Here is a 22,902-nt window from a genome sequence, read left to right as displayed (position 1 = left end):
CAAGTCAGGTGATGTTCAACCATGGAAGGAATGATTCGATCGAGCTCTAATTAAATTGAAATTGCTAAGGATCATCGTAGATATTGATAAGATTCGAATTATTACAAGAATCAAGACTTGTGACTAATCAAATAACAAGTGAATTTAATGCATAAGACGGCTAGGTTCAGAATCCTAGTTCAAGTCGAATTGGCAGAGATCATGTGTAGATTGGTTTTGTTTAGTGAAAGGATAATATCATAGATATCTAGAAAAGCACCGAAGAAATATAGTTCTATTAGGATTCTACTTCAACTAGCTTGGTCACCACGAAATCCTACCTTATAAATAGAAGTGATTCTTCAACTCAACACACAAACGCCATGCACAAAACCTTGCTCTACACTAATCCTTCTCATACTCTGAGAAGTCACTAACTCACCTAACTCCTTCGTCAACTTCAAGTTGGAGTAACAACACTATGTTGACAACTGACGACATCTTCAATTTGGATTAACAACACTGGAGTCGTAGAATCAGGCGACTGAGAAATTCCTTCGGTTTAGATTAATAGCACTACTTTGAGTTTGGCTAGTTACTTATCCAAGTCTCTGCCATCAAGGAGCCATTGGTTTTCTTAGTGAAAGAGATCATCTCAAAACCCTCTTGGTGATGAGGTGTTACTAGATTTCTTAGTGTTCGGCACATTTAAAGTTGAACCTTATTTGAACTTCGCAGCGACTAGCAACCTTGTATTCAGGTTCTAAAACCCAAGGCTAAGACATGCTCCTTCCTCGCCCATGATCGCTTGAGTACAAAAGTCAGCAATGCATTCGACACCACCACCACATCTATTCTACTCACTCGACCGAACTCAATCTCAAGTTGACATGTCCGCATTCACTAAAAAAACGTAGTTAGCTCTTCATTATTCAGTCTGCATGACAATTTGATGGTTTAAAGCCAATTGTCACACTTTAAATAATTAGAGGGCTAAGGAAGAATTGAAAGTCGAACAAAAAGAAAATTGTACGAGGCATATTTATAATTTCAACTATGGCGCTCAGTTACAAACAGAAGAATGTCCGTTTCCCCAACATGGACTGCTTATCCTCTACTCGAAGAACAGTTGCTTAACTGGCCTTCTAAAATTTCCTCTAATTAATCCATGGACCGAAAGCAAAATGAAATCAAATCTCAAGGTAGATTTTGAAGTGATAAAAATGGAAATCTCAAATATAAGAATGAATGTGATACATGAGTACATTTGTTGGTGTGGGTGTGGGTGATACACGTAGTGGTGCCAATCTATTCAAGCTAAAAACAAGAATTTATTGTGATATATGACTAAACTTATTTATTTATAGGAGTTTTAACGAAAAGTTCGCGATAATGTTCACTTTAACTAAAAACAAAAATTTTACACTAAAAAATCAAACCTGATACTATTCACTTTACCCTTTATTTTATCCTTATCGTTAAAACTTAAAACTCAAAATTTTTAAGCCATTCTCATTAGTTTTCTTTTTATTTATTTCATATAATCCTTTAAAGTTCTAACTCACTCACATTGTACTTAAAAATCGAGTACAAACACTTCCGCTTATAACAAATATCAAAGTAGGGCAACATTCCCTTCTTAGGAACCAATAAAAAAAAAAAAAAGAAAAAAAAAAACTGAAAAATTAACCGCAACCCTGTTACATACCAACTTCTTCATCCTCATACCAAGTTCTCAATGAATTCAAAGAGAAATATCGATTCCTCATCATTTTAGGGAGTTTTCGATATCTATAACAAAACGGTACTTCACATCCTCTCAAGAGCTTCATTCACATACTGAATTGGAACTATTTCTATGTTTGGATATATTTTGTGAGCAGCACAAAAGTCTAACATTTCCTGCGTCTGTTTTGTACCTCCCGCTGCGCTACCAGAAATTGACTTCATACCTGACAAATAGTCAATATATGTTGTAAAAAAAATCTATAATTCTTGTCTTAAAAGTGAAAACTGTGAGTATTAAAAGTATTAAAATACCACCAATCAAGCTCCCCGGACTTAATTTAACTTCGGTTGGTGCCCCAACCAAGACTAGAACACCAGCAGTCTTCAGCAGAGACATATACAAATCAAATGGATGATCACCAGATGCTGTGTCGATGATGAAGTCAAGCGACTTAGCCAGGGCCTGCATAAACAGTAAAAATTGTCGATATAACAAAATCAGATGAATAAAAGTTCGTATGCTAAGTGTCGCGAAAGACTGGAATGGGAAACAAAACGGAATGTACACACAAAACTAAATTGCACGAATCATTTTGCCGTAAACAATTATATCAACTTGTGAAATTTTACCGTCATTTCCTCTTGGTTGGATGAGACAACGAAATTGTCTGCACCAAGCAGACTTAGAGCTTCCTCCTTCTTTGATAAGCTTGTGCTGAAAACTGTCACGTTTAGTCCAAAAGCCTTCCCAAATTTCACTGCCAAGTGTCCGAGACCACCAAGGCCAATCACACCTAGTGATTTACCGTCCTGGTTCATTTTATGGCGGATCATTGGAGAGTAAACAGTAATGCCGGCACAAAGCAGAGGTGCCGCAGAAGCCAAGGGGTAGCCCTCTGGTATCTTGAAGCAGTACCTATAACAATTTCAAGAACAAAGTTAACCTCCTCATCTATGACAGATTCGTACTATTTCTGAATTTCTTAAGCATTAAGCAATTAATTATGTAGACACTATAAATCTAGGCACTCGCATTGCAGTTATTGCAAATACACAGGGTCAACACTCGACAGTCACAAAATCTAAAACCATAAATTTAACATATCATACTGTTTCCGGATAGATTCGTACTGTTTCCGGATTTCTTGAGCATTAAGACACTATAAGTCTAGGCACTCACATTGCAGTTATTGCAAATACGCAGGGTCGATGGTCACAAAATCTAAAACCATAAACTAAACATATCCTAATAGATGATGATACAGAAGTACAGGTTGACACATTACATTTGACATGGAGAATACTAACCTTTCATGAGCAACAATGTAACTGGAAAACCCTCCTTTTGTAATCGTGCCATCAGCATCAACATGGTTATAAGTGAAAACTATTCCCTTTTCACAGGAAATCTCTAGGCCATCTCTACAATAGTCGCAATCTCTACAAGAATTAACAAAAGTTCCCACTCCAACATGATCACCAACTTTGAAGCCGTGAACATTTGGACCAACCTCTTGAACAATGCCAGCAATCTCATGTCTGTTGTACAATCAGTCATAGACAAAATAGGTCAGTTCAAGGAAATATATGTAATAACAATCATATATGTAACATAATAAATCATTCGACATACCCAGGCACCATTGGATAATTGGCGTAGCCATGCTTGTTCCTTGGAAAAACCACATCAGCATAACAAATTCCGCAGTGCGTAATTCTTATTGAAACATCATCGTTCTGAAGATTCCTGAATACATTAACTCAACCTTTGTTTAATTAAAACTATCAATATTACATATATAGCATGTAAATTCAATATACTAGTCATTTAGTGTACTTTAGATAATTGTATCCGGATTTCAATTCGTGATCTAGCTGCATCGAACTTTATTAGGCCTAAGGATGAGAGATTTATTTCTTAATTATTTTCCATCAAAATTTTATATTATTTCAAAGACTGCATTGCCACTAACTTCGGGGAAGATATCACAAGCTGCATATTAGTATAACAAATTAAGGGCGTTGTGTTTTATTTTATAAAAAGGAATGGCAGTATACTTCTTTCTACTTCTAGCAGATCACTTCAAAGGAGTGGATACCACTAAAGTTTTGGTATCAACCAGGTGAAATCAAGCAATATATATGTATGGATGTATGTATGTATGCATCTATGTATGCATGTATGTATGTATGTATAGACACACATGCTTACTAGTCGTTGACGTAATGGTAGTTGTCTCTAGTTAATACAAGAACAATATGTATTTTATGTGAGTTGTATGCCTAATTATGGCTAGTCTTGCAAGTTACGCTTATCTAGTCATCTAATAACGTACATATATAACTCAGTTTACAACTATTCAGTATTACAATTTGATGGTATTTTTCTTCATTCAAAAGTAAGAGGTCTTAAGTTCGAATCTCGTAAATGGTAGTGGCGATGCTAGGAATTGTTGGGTGGAGGGGCGAAATTTTCCGAATCCTTACCTCCAATTAGTAAACCGTTTCTCAGTGAAGACATCACTTCCATCATTTCTCATTTTATCAAAATCACATTTGAAAGGTCGCAATAATGGCAAAATGCTACATCTTTTGCTATACTATATTTCAATTACTCAAAATTATCAAACTAACGGGTGATAAAACATCGATTGTCCTTCCCCATAACTTATAGTATCATTCCATTACCTAAATGTATAATGGAAAGAAAAAAAGTCATTTAATCCTTGAGTAGAGTCTACTACGAGTAATAACTAATTAGACCAACAATTCAGTTAATTAATATTAATAATTACATAAAATTCTTAATAGTTAACAATTAATTTAATAAAAAATCAACAATTCAATTAATCAATAATCAACAGTTAAATTCATCAATAACCATACAATTCATATCAATTAAACAAAATTTTATATTAAACTATCAATTAGGGATAATTAAATTTAAAAAAAAAAATCAAAAAAAAAAAAACACATTAGATCTTTACATTAAAAGTGGCTATGGAAGTTGGCTTGGAAGATGTTGGCTTCGAGGCTTCGAGGCTCCTTGGAATGGAAGGTGGAAGCCGCTGGCTAAGGCTTGAAGGCTTGAAGCTGGAATGGAAGGGGACACGGACGAATGGAAGGTGGTCCCCTCCCCTTATCTTTTTAACTTTCAATGATCACACGGCGCCGTTTTTAGCTTCTTACTATTCTTTTAGTACGCCGAAACGATGCCGTTCTGCTTAAGGTTTCTTTTTCATAAAACCAGGTCGAAAAGAACAGACCCGCAGCGCAGCAGCAGGAAGGAAAAGGGATGGTTTGCAGGTTTTCAGACGATCTAAAGGGGGCAGCAAGTTGCTGCTGGGCATCATTTCCGGCGAGAGGAGGGGCGACCGCCCCTCCTTGCGCCTATGTAGCTTAATATCGACATATTCAAAAAAAAAAAAAAAAAAAAACTCAGTTCACATGTTTCCGTTTCTGTTTTGTTAAAAACACATTAAACTGATACAAATTTAGTTACCTTCGGGTAAACTTGTACGGCGAGAGAACTCCAGATTCATCAGTTGCAGCCCATCCCAAGCAGTTTCCATTGACACTACTCGTCTGTGAGCTCATGCTTAATAATTGGGACCCTTAATAATTTGTTGTAAATATGCAGAGGGCTCCCCAGAAATTGCGAAGAAATTAAAGAGATTGTTGAGAAAAAAAGTCGTTTTGCTCTAGGTTTTTGGGTTTTTTATCTTCCTACATGAACAGTTTTAAGTTTTTGGGTTTTCGTTGTCACCGGAGATGCTATTTTATTATTTATAGACTTACGTGCAGGTTTTTGGGTGACGCAAGAGCATGCGTGATCACCTCCATTAATGTACGCGGTGATGACTTCGGTACATGGGTACCTTTCAACAGGTCGATTTGCTGACGAGGATTCTTTCATTTTCTAATCTATCTTATCTTTCTTATCTTCTTACATGATATATTATATTGATATGTTGATTTGCAGACGATGATTCTTTCATTTTCTAATCTATCTTATCTTTCTTATCTTCCTACATGATATATTATATTGATATTTTATAAAAATAATAAGACAAAAAGTAAAGTATTGGAGAGAGAAAGGAAATGAAATGAAAATAGAAGGATAGAGAATCTTACTTCTTCATGCCAAAATTTGTACTAATTCAATATGCCATGATTGACCTGAACGAGAGATTTTTTAGTATGACCGGTATACAATGTGGTTCACTATGCGTTACTATAAAAAAGTTAATAACTTAAAAAATAAAATTTTCCATCATTTACATAAAAACACGTAGTATATTACTCATATTCTCGTCACAATGAAAAATTTCTCAACCTGAACACATCACTATCCATAGATGATCCCAGAAGGAAGGAAGTAGATACCATTATTAATGGAAAGAAATCCTCTTCGGATCTTTTTTACTAAGGCCACTAGATCAAGTGATCTAAACCTTTGAAATTTTATCTAACGGATCACCTATTTTGATCCCTTAAAAGCTATAATAATTTTTTACTATTGGATAAAATTTCAAAGGTTCAAATCACTTGATCTGGTAGTCTTAGTGGAAGACATCCGAAAAAGATCACTTTCCATTATTAATTTGTCATTTCCTCTTATTTCCAACTTGTTTGACCTTTTCAACTTTTTTTTTAATAAACAACAAAGTCAAATTATATATACTAAAGCACAATGAGAAAAACACTGTTCCTAAGCACAGTTCAACAAGTTCACCTGCAGACGAGGATTCTCTCATTTTCTAATCTATCTTATCTTTCCTATATTCCTACATGATATCTTATATTGATATTTTATATAAACAATATGACAAAAAGCAAAGTATCAGAGAAAGAAAGGGAAGGAAATGAAAATAGGAAGAGAGAAAATCTTGCTTCTTCGTGCCAAAATTTGTACTAATTCAATATGCTGTGATTGACCTGACCGATAGATTTTTTAGTATGACCGGTATACGGGGTGGTACACCATGTGTTACTATAAAAAAGTTAATAACTTAAAAAATAAAATTTTCCATCATTTACATAAAAACACGTAGTGTATCATCCATATTCTCGTCACAATGAAAAACTTCTCAACCTGAACACATCACTATCCATAGATGATCCCAAAAGGAAGGAAGGAAGTAGATACCATTATTAATGGAAGGAGATCATTTCCAGATCTTTTCCACCAAGGCCACTAGATCAAGTGATCTGAACCTTTGAAATTTTATCTAACGGCTCACCTGTTTTGATCTCTTAAAAGCTATAATAATTGTTTACTATTGGATAAATTTCAAATGTTTGGATCATTTGATTTGGTAGTTTTAGTGGAAGAAATCCGGAAAGGATCTCTTTCCATTATTAATTTGTAATTTCCTCTTATTTCCAACTTGTTTGACCTTTTCAACTTTTTATTTTTTAATAAACAACAAAATCAAATTATATATACTAACGCGCAATGAGAAAAACACTGTTCCAAAGTACAGTGTAAAGACGAAAATACCCCCATTCAATTTGTCTTTTCCTTCCTATACTTCATGCTGCTACAGTAAAAAGACGAAAAGCCATGTTGCACACGTGGTGTGCTAGTGATATTTCTCTCCCCCATCGCTTCCTTCCTCTGCAGTCTGCGTCGCTTGCTTTTTACTCCAATTCGAATCAAAACCGAAAAAAGCTCATCTAAACGTTCACACCATCAAGACAAGAAATTTCACCGTCATATTTCTCCAGATCTTTCCAAGCCCAAATCCCTATTTGCTCATCCAGATCAATTCACCACCAAATTCCTCCACATCGTTTCAATCTTCAGCAAACCCAAAACTCACTCACTCACTCTGTTAGTTATGCTATCACTCTGTCAACATGTTTTGTGGCCATTAGAAGCCGGAAAACCCCTTGACCGGAACTCAGTTTGCCCATCCAGAAGCTACGGGAGGAAGAATGGAATTTTTTTTTTAACACCCTAAGCCTAAACGACGATGTCTTGCTCCCTTGCCTTACTGTTATTTCCTTATGTCGTCTCTTCCACAGTAATAGTATTTTCATAGTTATCCTATCTTGAAATTTTATGATCTAACTCGACATTTTAGGTATGAAATTGAGAAGATTTGAAAAACGTTTGTTTGAGAAATAAGCTGCAAAGAAATCAACCAACAGAAATGGAAAAAAAAAAAATAGAAAGCATTGATCATAAAAAGTGATAACAATAAGTCACATAAGGTGTTGATTTAAATTTGAAGTATAGTAGTATGTTCTAATTTTTAAGGGTATATGTTCTACAAAATATGTTGGCAAGTTTTGCATGTTGCCCACCCAAGATAAAATTTATGGAACCGCCATGTGTATATTTGCTATTAGTGTTCAGATTTTCACTTGATCTTTCTTTTCTTTTTTTTATTAATTTGTGGACCAATTTTAGTTGCTAATCATTGTTGTAAACCCGCTGCATCGCGTGGGTTTTTTTTCTTGTTCATTCTAACATGCTATAATGGAAAGACGTGCATAAATTTATTAAAAAGAATAAAAGTACAAACAAAGAGTGGAAGGGCAAGTACCTTACCCCTCAAAGAAAGCCAAATGTCAAGCACCAAAACTAGCAAAACCAAAAATTAGGCTTGTGGAACTTAGTTATGTGTCAAATCAGCACATAACAAGAAATTTTGATAGAATTATGATGTGGCCACCTTGATTTTGCAACATTAATCGATCTTCAATTTCAATAACCATTTGTGTTAACAACCATTTTATTTATTTTTGTCATGTTTTGTTTGTGCAATTGTAAACAAAATTTATTTCAACCAGCTGCATACTTGAATTTACAAAATGACTTGCATGAAACAAGTGCATAGTTGCGTTCCGCACAAGCTATGTGACATTGTTATTGGAGATATGTCCTAAAAGTCATTCTAAAAAATAAGCCTTTCAGAATAATGTTTCAATGTTTAATTATGTCTAATCTAACAAATTGGGTAAAGTCACTTATTAAGACTATCTCAATTAAACGATATACATAAATGAATATATGAAAAATGAAATAATGGAAGAAATACTCTAAAAGAAGTTAGACTACATATACTTTCTTCATTGGCGATCGCAATTCATGGACTGCCCTTGGGTCGTCCCTGATCCCATTCTAATTAAATGGTAGAGGGTTTCATTTTCCAACAGCCTCATAGTCATGAAACTTTTTCCAAGCATTTTCCATTCTCAAAGCCCTCTTTTCACTATCTGTTCATTGAGAAGAGAAGTTTTGTTGAGTCCATAAACACCCAAGATTCTTATTTTCATCTTTAAAAGTCGGGAATTTTATCATATACGATGTCATGTACCAAATTTTTGAAAATTTATTCACTAACTTACTATAAAAAAAAAAAAAAAAAATATATATATATATATATATATATATATATATACACAATTTATTAAGTACTAATTTGGGACTGCTTAACTTTTTTTGTAAGCAGGGGTAAAAAAAGTTAGACTCCAATTTGTATTTGGTAACTCGAGCAAACTTTGTTTTTTCATTTTTTTCATTTTTTATTTTTTATTTTTTATTTTTTTTAAATCATGACAATTCAAAGCAGAAATCAGAAGCAGTAAAAAAATAGTTTTTGCACAAACACCGCCGAATAGTAGCCGTTTATGAATTTTCAATATGACTATCCTATACTCCCTCTTCATCGTTCATTTTTGTGCGTCAAACATTTTTTTCATCTCTTAGTTTGATCTATCACTCTCTTCTCTTCCACACATAAGTTTTGGATTCAACTTAACTATTAGTTCTAAAACAACAAAAACAACTACATTTCGAGTCGAATCGTGCAAAGCATGAACAACATATATATTACATTTACATAATAATCTAGGAGACCTTTTTTTTTCCAGTCAATCAAGTTATGTGCTATACAATGCTTGTTAGTTGATACTTATTAAATTTAGCGTGATCATTTTGCAATTTGCCAGCATCCTTAAACAGATTCACGAGCAATTTTTCGGTTTACCATAAACACAGTCACGTGACATTACTATTTGACTCAAATTATAACATATTTATGGATGCAAATTTCTACCGTTTATTCCTTTGACGAAAATGCACCTACAAAATAATAACACATTTGATTAAGATCAAAAGCCTCATGCACCCATGATGAATGGGGGGGCTTTGGCCAAAGAATCTCCAATGCCAAAGGTAGAATTATGAAAAGAATGTGTTTAGGAGTTTTTGGGTAGTAAATGACTTAGCATTTTCGTAGGATAAGAGGGGTATTTATAGGAGAATGGCTGGCCCTTTGGGTGGAGAGTGTGGTATAATATCTTGTCCTTCTTAATATAGCAATTAATATAGCAATTACTCCTAATTTAAACAAGAAGTATTGAGAGTTACCTTTTGAATAAAATCAATATGGGATTGATGAGGAGTGATAAGAGGAATATGAAATAAAGTCCATATTGATCACCTTTTACTCTTCCTTGATTGAGCCGTTATTATCCATTGCATGAGCATGGGAACTCTAGTGTGCCAAGGGTAATCTCGTCCTTCTTGTCCAAAAATCCACGTGTCATTTCCATGATTTTTGGGATTATTTTTGGCTCTACAAATGCTCCCACACATGCTAGGCTGCTCGCAGGAAATGGCAGTAGGTGTAGAGATCCCTAACTTTGATGTAGATTCCCACTTGGACTTAGAATTAGATTCTTCTAGGAAAGGGAAATAAATCATCACGAAAACTTATTTAAGCCTACCTTAAGTAGGGGATTAAATCAACTTCAGAGAGCAATCATTTATCCCTACAAGAATGAGAGAAAACTAGAGGATATTTGTTCTCACTCCCCTAGTATTTTTTTTCGCTTGCTCATGCAAAGAATCGTCTTCCGTTGATTTATTTGTCTTCTCTGTGTCACATCAAGGCAAGAGAAACTTAATTTTCAATGTCTTCTTCTTACGTGGTGCTATCGCGAGGCAACCTTTAGGGTGGTGCAGCACGTTGGTTGGCAGGGGCTAAGAGTCAGCTCGACATAGGCCGAGGAGGTGGTGTGGCAAGGGCCACAGATTGGCTGAAGCCAAGGGATAGCTTAGCATGGGTCAAGCAAGTAGTGTGGCAGGGGCCACAGTTTAGGCTGCTCAGCTTGGTTAAAGTGTCTTGCAAAACTTTTAGCCATAAAATCATCTGTTGGGCACGCTGCTTCAAAAAAGGCTGATGAACCCACATAGTCACTATGGCCGTGAGTTTTGGCTTCTTGGGGCATCGAGATGTTGAGTTCATCGTCGGCTGCTACCTTTTGACCATTTGTTGCTTATCTAATATTCAAGTATTTGATCATTTGAGCTGTGTTGCCTACATCATAACATGATAAAGATCTGTGGAATATGAAAATCGTTTACTAATCACATCAAAATAAGTAGTTGTGTGGAAATTCATGGGCAGTTTGCCCATTTCCGGTGAAGAGTAGACCTAGATTGGTGTCAGATAATTGGTTTATCCTTTCGCACCAAAGAGCTTACCCAGATGGGTGTTGGGGAATTGGTTTACCTTCTCATACTGGAGAGCTTACCCAGATGGGTATCGAGGAACTGGTTTATCCTCTTGCACTGAAGAGCAGACCCAATTGGGTGTCGGGGAATTGGTTTATTCTCTCGTTTTGGAGTGCAGACCCAAATGGTTGTCGGGGAATTAGTTTACCCTCTCGCACTGGAGAGCAATTAGTTTACCCTCTCACACTGGAGAGTTTACCCAGATGAATGTCTGAGAATTAGTTTACCCTTTCGTGCTTAAAAGCAATTAGTTTACCATTTTGCACTGAAAAGCTTACCTAGATAGGTGTCGCGGGATTGGTTTACCCTCTCACACTGGAGAGCTTACCCAGATGGGTGTCGAGGAATTAGTTTAACCTTTCGCATTGGGAGCAATTAGTTTACCCTCTCGCACTGAAGAGCTTACCCATAGAAGTGTCGAGGGATTGGTTTACCATCTTGCACTGAAGAGCAATTAGTTTACCATCTTGTACTAAAGAGCTTACCCAAATGGGTGTCAAGGACTTAGCTTAGCCTTTCACGCTTGAGAGCAATTAATTTACCATATTGTTGGAAATGTGCCCTAAAACCAATCATATGATGATACTTTACGGACATTTCAAACTAATGTAGTTTAAATGTAAAGGGCAAAGATTATTGTTTGAGCCGTCTCATATAAATGTTATATGCTTAAACGATATGTCCAAGGAATATGTGATTGGAAGAATGCGATCTAAAGAAGTTAGATTCATGAGACCATTCTTTCGTTGACACATCCTAAACGTTCCTGATCATAGGATTGTCAATTGGGCATTGACAGTCCGTTAATATCAGTACGTGCTATGTCTTCTCTCAGGGAGAGTGACTAGTCTTGAGTCATTGGTGTGTGTGACATCAAGACAAGTACGTAGGTGCTCAATAGAGAATGAGTTCACTGAACACGATCAACGAAGAGTTCTCATATTCATGTCACATGAGAACTCATGGTTGGGATAATGCAAATTAGTCTTTTAACCTGAGGCATCACAGTTGTCTTGTGGTTAGGTCCTTAATCTTTGATTATGTCAAAGTCACTCCATCAGGAGGGTGTCCATGACATCGTTGGGGTTAAGCCACTTAGCCATGGAGGCAAGTGAATGCGCAACAAGGGATCTCTAACCTTCAAACTGTTTGAGGGAGAATACTCTATGATATGATTAAGAATCTTTGGCCAAAGTATGAATGAGATTTAGGAATGTGTTCCAAATCACATTCAAGGTAATCATATAAGCACAAGACTCACATTGGATAGTAGACATGAATAAACTATCAAACCAAACAATGTGGTCAAGAGTATTGTATTAGAGAAAGACCGTATTGCATTTGTAATCCTAAAACTGAATAGGTTCTCCACCTCTTCTGATTAGCTTGGGTAACCATGACATGCTGCTAGGCGTCAACCATGGTTTGTGGAAGCCCTAAAAGTGTATTATCACTAACGGGAGAATTGAAAGTAAGTTTCAATTCACAATCGATTAAAAAGAGTTTTAATCGCCCACTGCCTCGCTAAAAGGAACCTAATGGATCGTTCACCGAGTAAGGTAGAGTTTGAAGAAACAACGGAGATGAGTAAGAATAATTAAATGGTTTAATTATTTATCTAAGGCTAGGATTAATTAATATGTTAATTAATCAAACGAATAAGTTCATTAAAGACCTCGGGTTAGTTTTGGGCCGCAAGGCCCAATGGGATTTGAATGTCAAGCCCATTAACTCAAGTTGTATGACAACTTGAATAAACAAAGGGCTTGAAAGCCCAATAAACCCTATAGGCTTGCCATGTTAGAAGAATAGGGCTTTTGGTCCATTAGGTCACTTATTTGAAGGGACTATATAAAGGACTTTATAGCCTAAAATTTACATATGGTAATTTTTGGGGAAAGGATGAGAACACAAGCTCTCCTTTCTCTCAAAAATTTAGGCCACCTTGGAGGGATCATCTAGCAATCAAACTCCTCCAAGGTCACTCATTTCTTCTTCATTATGCCTTGGTGATGAATCATTAGAGGTTCTCAATTTTGGGAACTTGGAGAAACCTTTTCATCCATCCAAATCCATGGATCTAAGATGCAAGGAATGAAGGCCCTCTCTTTGGGTGATTAGCCTTTGCTTATGCAAAGAGGAATCTACAAAGGTATTGATTTCTCAACTCACTTTGTTTTGAGTTGAGTCTTGGTTCACCTATCTACTAGGCTTTGAATTTCATGGGTAAATGTTTTGTTTTAAGTGCATACAAGCATGATTCCGCCTTTAATTGTTAATTGCATGCTATTGATGTTGCTTAAATGAACATGTTTTTCACAAATCTTCCTTCACATATCGCACTGGAGAGCATAGAAGTCGTTGTTGTGAGCACAGTTGAGGAAAACTAGACTACTAGACAACTGAAATAATCCTCAGCCTATGAGGTTTTGTTCAATAATCTACTTAAGACTTCAAACTGCTTGTGGAACCCGCGTAAGGGTGTAAGTAGGAAGTGCAGTGAGCTGCTCCCAGACCTTTTCCAAGTATTGCACTATCCTTAGATGTTTCATCGTGTGATCTTCTGAGGCTTAGTTAGTGGTTAACTGAGAATCTGAATGGATTAGAAGTTTCTTCACTGCTAAGTCTTTCGCTAGCAGGGGCTGCTAGTGGAGCCTCGTATTTTACTTTGTCATTGAATGCTTTGAAGTTTGAAGTACCGTGAGCTTGATTGATGCGATTAGGAGCTGCGTGCCAAGATCGGCACGGCTGTGAGCTGTGGTGCAAGATCGGCACGGCTATGAGCCATGGTGATAGATTGAAGGTGGTCGGGAGTCGTGAAACAGGTAGGCACGACTGTAAACGCGAAGCCGGGGCCAGCTTGTGCGCAGCAAGAGGAATTTGACCATTAGGTCTGCGGTGCTAGAATACTAGTGATGTGCTGCTCCAGTATTGAATAATCTGGAGTCATGAAAATAAAACCTCCCCCTGGTTTTTAGTGGTTGGGTTGATGTGTCATTCTGGTACTCGTCAGCCTCCAGCGCGCCATTAGGTTGAGTTAATGCATTTGTCGAAATAGAAGTAATCTTTATATCTGCCAGTGTATGTGGGATTGTTCCATCTGCTCAATCTTGCCGATGAAAGGTGACTTGATTATGTTAGTCATGTCTCGTTGGAGCATCCTGTCAATTGCTTTGTTGCATTGGAAATCGTGCAATCATTCGGTTGGAAGCTTTTCAACTTCTTCTTGAATTTGCCTCTACTGAGGCAGTGGAGCCTCATGTTGCCCCCAATTGTGACCTGTTGGTCTAGGTTGTTATTCCCTATGCTCGGCTAATCAATGTCGCGACTATGGTATATGTGGTACATTCCTAGCAAGCGAGTGGGTTACTCGCTGGTTGTTGGTTGAACTTCAATTGGATTAAGTAACTATTTCTCTCATTCCGATGTCTTGCCTACTCCATTGTGAGGTGGATGATGCTCATTGTGGGCTTTTCCGCGAGTAAACACTTCGCTTGGAAAGTTGTCCATGTTGATTATTGGAGTGTTACCCCAAGGTCGTCTACTGCGCAAGGGCGCTTATCAACTTTATGACTTGTTGAGACAATTGTTGTTCGCCATACAGGATGGAAAAGCTTGGATGGTAAGTTTCTCCATAGATGATAAAAGTGTAGTGGACTTTGGGTGCAAAATTTGAGCTTGGATAAGTTAAATCCTCAGAAACTTGAGGTGAAAATGACCTCGGTTCAATTGTCGGTCCAGAAATTTGAAACTGAGATGGTTGAACTTGTCTTGGACCAGTCAGGATCACCAAGTAGGCCATGGGAGTAAATTGGACCGCGAAAGTGGTATGATGCTGGGAGTGCTTTGGATTTACGTTGTTGGGGCAGTGTTTTAGGCCAGCTTGCCTGGGCCTGGCTCGGTTACCTTGCGGTGTGGGCTGCAGAGAATTGGGCAGCCTCCTAGGCTGCTTGCGTAACTGCTGCCAACACTTGGGCCTGGGCTTGGTCCTGGGTTTAGGTTGTTGTGGTGGCAAATCATATGACCATGGTTTGTTGCCATGGAGCTGGCCCACTCCCCATTGCCACAGTGGTTCATGTGGCCGCCATGGTGATGGTGCTTCGTGGTGGCAAAGTTACTCATCTTGCCATCGTGTTGAGCCTCATTGATCGTTGTGGTAGGGCTATGTCACAAACTCCATCATTTGATCTGGATCTTTGAAAGTAAGAAGTTATGTTCGTCGTGGTTTCCGAATTTCCTACCATTGTATTTTTTTTCCTATGTCTATTCAAAGCATAAAAAAATTCTAGGAATAAGAACGTATGAAAAATTTACGTATAAACGAGAAATGAGAAACTTTGAATGCGAAAGTCTTCTTCGAATGTGTGAATCAAACTCTCAATGAAAACACTAATTTATGGTTGCAAATTTCCGTCATCTCTTCCTTTGATGAAAATGCACTTACAAAATAATAACACCTTTGATTAAGGAAAAAAGCCTTATGCACCCATGATGAATTGGGGGGGGCCTTTAACTGAAGAATCTCAGATGCCAAAGTTAGAATTCTGAAAAGAATGCGTTTAAGAGTTTTCGGGTAGCAAATGGCTTAGCATTTTAGCTGGATAAGAGGAGCATTTATAGGAGAGTGGCCAACCATATATGGTGTAATTGGGTGACTAATTGCAAGGTATTATGTGGAATAATATCTTGCAATTAACATGGCAATTATTCCTAATTTAAATAGGAAGCTTTGGGAGTTACCTTTTGAATAAAATCAATAAGGGATTAAGGAGGAGTGATGAGAGGAATATGAAATAAATTCCATATTGATCACATTTGACTCTTCCTTGATTGAGTCGTTATTGTCTGTTGCATGCGCGTGAGAATTCTGGTGTGCCTCTAGGGTAATCTCGTCATTCTTATCCAAAAATTCAAGTGTCACTTCCTCTCTTTTTGGGATTATTTTTTACTCCATAACATTAATTTTTTTTTTATAGGACATACAAGTCATATCATTCACCCTTACTATAATACTGAGGGATGACACTGCATGGTTTGTGTTCCTAGCACGGATAAAAATTAGAAGGGTGTGTGAGAAGTAAAAAAAGATGTGTGGATATCACACCTATTTCTTTATTCTAAACAAATGAGAGAAGGGAAAGAGAATTGAAATGGTGGGTTGGTTTCTTTGGGAAATCATATTTAATCAACTAAACCATAGTGCGATTGGAAAATAAGCCCACATTGGTAAAATAAAAAAATAAAGAAGAAACTAAAGGAGCCAACCACCAAACCACACCGTTTCATTTAATGGAAAAAAGTTATAACTAATAGCACAAAACAAAGTAAACGATGTCGTCTGGTTTGAAGTCGTCTTCTTCCCTTGAAAATATTAAAACCCAGCAATGCAATGCACCAACCCCAAATGCCAGCGGGTTTAGAAGATCGAAGGGGCATAATCTTCACTCTTAATGGCGATTTCCAATGAACAGAGGGGCGGCCGCCCCTCCTTGCTCCTACGTAGCTTCGTCACTGGCTCGAATTATATTCATTTCAAGTCTAAAAATAACGTTTTCTAATACACAAACTATCTCTCCCTTCAGTCGACGCTTTTACAGGAGGTTCCCACCATTTTATTTAGGCTCTCAATGATCATCCCCTGCCCTAAAACAACCTTGAGCCTTCCTAACTTTGCATTTAATGCACCACCTACGTAGACTAGCACTTACATCTTTTCACTTATCAATCAGACATTTGAGAGTGGAAGTGTCATGTGTTCAATCGAGATGACGCGTCTTTTTAGGGTGATATGGGCCAAGCATCTAGCTCGGCCTTTAGTCCAACGTCGTCCCTTCGAGCTTTGTTCTAAGCACCTTTACGTCCCATTTTAGGTTTCTGAGCCGTCACGTGGCCTGATTGACGTCTAGCGCCTATTCCTGGTAACTTGTGGCATAAAATTGTCGATGTGCTCCTAGCGGTCAAAAAGCTTTTTTACATGTTCTGGTCCAGTTAAGCTCAAAGGCAGTTGGCTTTAGTGCTAGGTAGTATTCTCTTCTAAGCCCCTTGAACCTTGAGCTTCTTGATCTTTCTTGAACTTCTCGATCTCGCTTGAGTTTTTCGTGACTTCTTTTCTGATTTGTACCATTATGTGCACCTAAAAAGATCACGTGTTAACACAAGTGTAACCCAATAATTTATCACATTAATATGACCAATTGATTGGTATTCAAATTAGTCAATTGACTTGTTTGTAAATATGAGACCATGACCTTCTAGCCTAAACTAGACCTCTTTGGCCATAATCACAAGTTAGGTAACGAAGTCTAACAGTTTTTTGTTAACATAATTTTAGAGGTAAATTACATTTTCACCCTTAAGTTTAAGGTCAATTACAACCTCATCCAACATTTTAAAAACATTTCAATCACATATATTTACTTTTATTTCATTTCAATTTCATACCATCATTAGAAAATTTGTTAAGTTAATGGTTAGGTGATGATGTGGCAAATATGAGGATGGCAACCAATTTTGCACCATGTGAATAAAAAAGAAATAAATATTAATTAATAAAAAACAGTTTTTCGTATAATTGAAATTTTGGAAAATATAAAAATAAAATAACATTCTTTTCTATCTCCCGTCCAACGTCTCGAAGTCCTTCATCCCTCGTCCCGCCATTGCCACCTTCATATCAGTACCCAGAACATCATATGCATAGTCGAAACCCATTTCAAAACCTATCTTGAACATTCACAAACCCATCTCGAAACTCATCTTAGAAATCCCTTCCCTCACAATCTAGATCCGACAAGACACCGTTCACAATCCCCAACTCCAGCAACCTTAGATCCAATCCAGAATCCAAAACCCAAAACCCAAAACCCTTCGTCTCTCTCGGCATCTCTGCCATAGCGACCAATGGAGTCATACATCCTCCAAACTGCACCACCGCTATTCTTTTACCACAACACTGACCCACAGTTATTCTTCCACATCATCACTCCTTAGATTGTCAAATACCAAAATCCCCTTTTGATTTCGTTGCTGGCTGCATCTCAGTGGTTCGATCGACGCCAATTTGAGGTTAGAATGAGAGAAAGAGATGGAGGAGGTCGCTGGAAATAAGTGGGAGGGCGGCATATAGGGCAATAGGTTCCGACCTTTCCTCTATTTTTTTTTGGGTAATCTATTTTAGAACACACACACACACACACATACATATATTTTTTGGTTGATACAAATCTAGGTTTTTTGGTTGATCACAAATAATCTTGGTTTTTTGGGGTTTTGGGTTGGGGGGTTGCAGGGGAGGTGGGGTTCTGGGGTTTAGGTTGCAGGGGAGGGGTTGGTTGAGGGGGGTGTTTTTGGGTTGCGGGTTTTTTGGGTGGGTGGGGCGTTTGGTTGCGGTGAGGGGAAGGAGGTTGAAGATGAATAGTAATGGTGGTGGGGCCCATTACATATGTTTTAAAAAATATTAGCATAAAAAGTTATTTATTATTTTTAATAATTTTTTTCTTATGTGGCATGTTAGTGACATCCACGTTAGCAAAAATGTAGTGGCATGTCATCACTTAACGGTTAAATTGACAGTTTGAATATATGAAGTTATAATAAAATTAAAGTTTGTATGTGATAAATTTTAATGTTTTAAAAATAATGTATGAAGTTGCAATTGCATCCAAATCTAAATGGGCAAAATATAATTTACTCTAATTTTAGTAAGAACAAAAAATATATATTTTAAGAGTTGGTTCTGACTTTGTGAATAATAATGTATAAAATGAGCTTATCTAATATTATTTTTTTCCTAAAAAATTGTCAGTAACTGCATATCACAGACAAGATTTGTTTCTTTCTTGTTTGCCTCTTGGATTACACAAGATTTCTTTCTTTTCTTGTTGCCTCTTTGATTGCATGTGCCTTAAATTTCAGAGAAGAACATGTAACTAAGATGTAAGTGTGATGTTATCTAAAAAACTATGTGATATCAACTGGGGAAATTAAAAATACCTAGAGGCATGTGATTGGCCTAATATAATGTCATCGTAACATCTCAATTGCATGTAAATTTTTTACTTGAGTTAAGACTCAATAAATCAATGGACGAATTGAATGAATTGCAATCTGGGTACTTGCGTTCATGGTCATTTTACACAATCACAACACTTTTACATAAAAGTTTATCAAACATTCTTGCGCTACTTTTTTTGTTACAAGTACCTTTACAAGTACATTTTATCAAACACTTAATTATTTAATTTTAAAATGGTTTATTTTATAAAAAAAATAGTTTTTAATCCCTAAATAAGATGAAGTTTAGAAAAATGTCTTATACAAGATTAAAAATTGATTTTAGTCCCTAGACTCTATTTAATGTCAGCATATGTATTCAATGTCTTTTTTATTTATTTATAATTTTATGAATTTAAATTTTATGAAAATATTATAAATTTTAATTCTCATTATGGTAAGCATCTTATATAAGAAAATATTTTCGTAGAGATTTTTCGGTACATTTTTGTTTTTTCATATTTTCTTATCTGCCACTAATTCATTGTAATATATTTAGATACGAACATTTCGATACACTGGGTTAGTATAATATGTTTAGGTACGGACATTTCGGTACACTAGTTTAGTATGATATATTTAGATACTGACATTTCGCTACACTAGTTTAACATCATATAGTTAGGTACGGAATTTTCAGTACACTTATGTTTTTAAGTATTTTCTTATGTATCACTAATTCACTACAATAAATTTAGGTACAGGCATTTCAGTACACTAATTTAGTAAGATATATTATGATACGGACATTTAGGTACACTAATTAGAGAAAGTTAAATAAATTTAATGAATTAAAATGTATATAATAATAAATTTAATGTAATAACATTAAATAAGTTATCTATTAAATACAAAAACAAAAATATAATATGAATTTGAATTAAGTACACATTAAGGGATTAAAATCAATATTCAATCTAATATTAGATTTTTATTAAATTTTAATCTTCTTGAAGGATTAAAGTTCAAAAACCCTTTTATTCTAATATCACAACAGAAACAATTTTTTAAAAGCACCAAACTACCGAACTAGCCCTAACACACAAGGCAGGAGATGAATTCAAACACTTCCATTAAAAGTAAGACAACCACACCCAACAAAAAAAAAAAACACAACCCTATTAGATAAAATCTCTGCAAATCTTTTGCATATATATATGCCTTCTCATCGATGCTTTGGTAGAAATCTGAGTTTTCCTTGTTCAATATTTCAGGGAGTTCTCAATATCCACCACAAACCGGTACTTCACATCCTTCTTTATAAGCCTCTCAATTGCTTCATTCACATACTGAATCGGAACTATTTCTATGTTGGGATATATTTTCTGAGCAGCACAGAAGTTTAGCATTTCTTGCATCTCTTTCGTACCACCCGCCACGCTACCAGATATCGATTTCATACCTGTGAAAAAAAAAAAAATTTAAAGATCAAAGCATCTTGTTCAGCTAATCAGTAAACCACCGCATTGTTTAATGTAGCGTAAAATCACTAATTTTCTAAATTTTAAAAGCACCAAAACTTTGAGCAATGAAAATGTTGCAGTACCCAGAATTAGGCTCATAGGACTCAGTTTAACTTCATTTGGTGCCCCAACCATGACAAGAACGCCGGCAGTCTTCAGAAGCGACATGTACATATCAAATGAGTGATCAGCAGATACCGTATCGATGATGAAGTCGAGGGATTTAGCCATGGCCTGCATAAAATGAAGGTTAATACAATCATTACATACAAATATATAACAACTCATAACATAGTGCAAATAATGCCCAATTTTGGAAGGCTTGTGCATTTCTACCTTCATCTGTTCTTGGTCGGATGAGACCACGAAATTGTCTGCACCAAGCAGAGTTAGAGACTCCTCTTTCTTTGATGTGCTTGTGCTGAAAACTGTTACATTCAGTCCGAAAGCCTTACCAAATTTCACGGCTAAGTGACCAAGACCGCCGAGGCCAATCACGCCTAGTGATTTACCGGGTTGGTTCATCTTATGGCGTATCATTGGAGAATAGACAGTAATGCCGGCGCAAAGAAGAGGTGCTGCTGAAGCCAATGGATAGGATTCTGCTATCCTGAAGCAGTACCTGTATAAATTCAAATACATAACCAACAATGTCATTGATTTCTCAGGGAATTGAAAAACTTGCCTTATAATTCCTTGAGCATTAGGCAATTAGGTTATATGATGCTGACATAACATGAAATATCAACAACCCCGTTAATGCTTATTTTAACACGTTGATTAGTAACGCTACATGGCAATGCAACTGTTATCAAACTAAAAGATTTCTGATGAGAGGACACAAACGACACCAACCTTTCGCGGACAACAATGTAAGTGGAAAATCCACCTTTCGTCATGGTACCATTGACGTCAAGACGGTTGTAAGTGTAAACAACTTCTTTTTCACAGTAAACTTCAAGGCCGTCATTACAGTAATCACAATTTCTGCATGAATTAATATAAGTTCCCACTCCAACATGATCACCAACTTTGAATCCGCAAACATTTGAACCGACCTCTTGCACAATGCCGGCGATCTCATGTCTGTAATTTGTACATTAAGCAGTAGTTAACTAAGAATTAATCATATGATAAAAATAAAATCATGAGTTAATGGATGCACATATATACGTACCCAGGCACTAAAGGATAGGTGGCATCTCCATGTTTGTTCCTTGTCCAAACCACTTCAGCATAGCAAACTCCACAGTGTGTGATCTTTATGGAAACATCGTCACTCCCAACAGCCCTGCAGATTCATTAACAAACTCATTGTTAATTAAGCAGTACGTTTAGCATGCAAATTATTAATTAATTAATCAAAATCGAGCGTACCGGCGGGCAAATTTGTAAGGGGAAAGAACCCCAGACTCATCTCTTGCAGCCCATCCCAGGCAATCCTCCCCCTTATTTGCATTTTCTGAGCTCATGTTGCTTGCATATATATATTTATATATATATATATATATATATGTAAGAGATCGAACGAGATCGACAAGTAGTTGTGGGTTTGTTGATATATAGTAAAACGAGACCTATTTATATACTTGCGATAGGGAATAAGGAGGATGTAACGATGACGCAAGGGCATGCGCATATATCACTTCATCATAACTATTTGAGAAAGAAATTAACAAGGAAAAAGGTGGTCACGACTCTTATCTCTTATGTTCATGGAAGTGGACCTATTTTTAAACCGTATTAACTAATTAAAATAATGATTATGGAATATTGGATCCTAAAGTGTCCTAATTGATTATGTTTGAGGATTAATGTCCTTGGCCGACTCTATATACAATAACTTAAAGGTGGAGAGAGAAAATTGAGCTCAGAATCCTATGATTGGCGGATGTATTGAACCTTAACCGAAAAAGCATCTGACCCAACCGAAGATCGAGTAGGAGAGAGGAGACGATCGCCTTCTCTCAGTGTGTGGCTTCACTGCAAAAAGTAACTAAGTAGCTCGAACATTTTTTTTTTCCTTCTTAAATTGGTATGACATAACCTGGAAAAAAACTTACTAAAAATACCATTAAAACATAGTAATAATGACATCTATAGTGGAGTTTAGAGAATGAAATAGGCATTGTAATATTAATTGTTAAT

At 36.4% G+C, this 22,902-nt stretch overlaps 1 protein-coding gene and 1 pseudogene across 2 annotated transcripts; both read right to left on the bottom strand.

The window, feature by feature from the left end:
• Positions 1 to 1,491: 1,491 nt before the first annotated feature.
• On the bottom strand, positions 1,492 to 5,480 carry LOC103951787 (annotated as a pseudogene).
• A 14,722-nt stretch (positions 5,481 to 20,202) lies between these two features.
• LOC103951791 (probable cinnamyl alcohol dehydrogenase 1) lies at positions 20,203 to 22,242 on the bottom strand. Of its 2 annotated transcripts, XM_048578709.1 has the most exons (7): positions 22,132 to 22,242; positions 21,932 to 22,045; positions 21,610 to 21,840; positions 21,210 to 21,376; positions 21,091 to 21,128; positions 20,838 to 20,988; positions 20,203 to 20,693 (listed from the first exon to the last, which is right to left on the bottom strand). In XM_048578709.1, exons 1-7 carry the CDS (start codon positions 22,224 to 22,226, stop codon positions 20,494 to 20,496), a joined length of 996 nt encoding a protein of 331 aa, XP_048434666.1. In that variant the 5' UTR covers positions 22,227 to 22,242; the 3' UTR covers positions 20,203 to 20,493. The 2 variants fall into 2 exon arrangements, with proteins under 2 accessions (XP_048434666.1, XP_009361519.2); XM_009363244.3 differs by having other exon boundaries at positions 21,091 to 21,376.
• Between the last annotated feature and the right edge of the window lie 660 nt (positions 22,243 to 22,902).

This window comes from the organism of the source record quoted next, unplaced genomic scaffold (assembly GCF_019419815.1).
Source record: "Pyrus x bretschneideri cultivar Hongxiangsu unplaced genomic scaffold, Pyrus_bretschneideri_v1 Contig13, whole genome shotgun sequence".
Lineage (NCBI taxonomy): Eukaryota > Viridiplantae > Streptophyta > Magnoliopsida > Rosales > Rosaceae > Pyrus > Pyrus x bretschneideri.
This window is presented reverse-complemented; position numbering and strand designations above follow the sequence as displayed.

What these genes read in the sequence shown, in the direction of transcription:
- LOC103951791 (XM_009363244.3), bottom strand. Translation starts at nt 22,226, where the DNA reads ATGAGCTCAGAAAATGCAAATAAGGGGGAGGATTGCCTGGGATGGGCT. An exon ending in ACCTATCCTTTAGTGCCTGG is followed by an intron (nt 21,841 to 21,931) that starts GTACGTATATAT and finishes TACAAATTACAG; the next exon opens with ACATGAGATCGCCGGCATTG. An exon ending in TCCTATGAGCCTAATTCTGG is followed by an intron (nt 20,694 to 20,837) that starts GTACTGCAACAT and finishes TTTTTTTCACAG; the next exon opens with GTATGAAATCGATATCTGGT.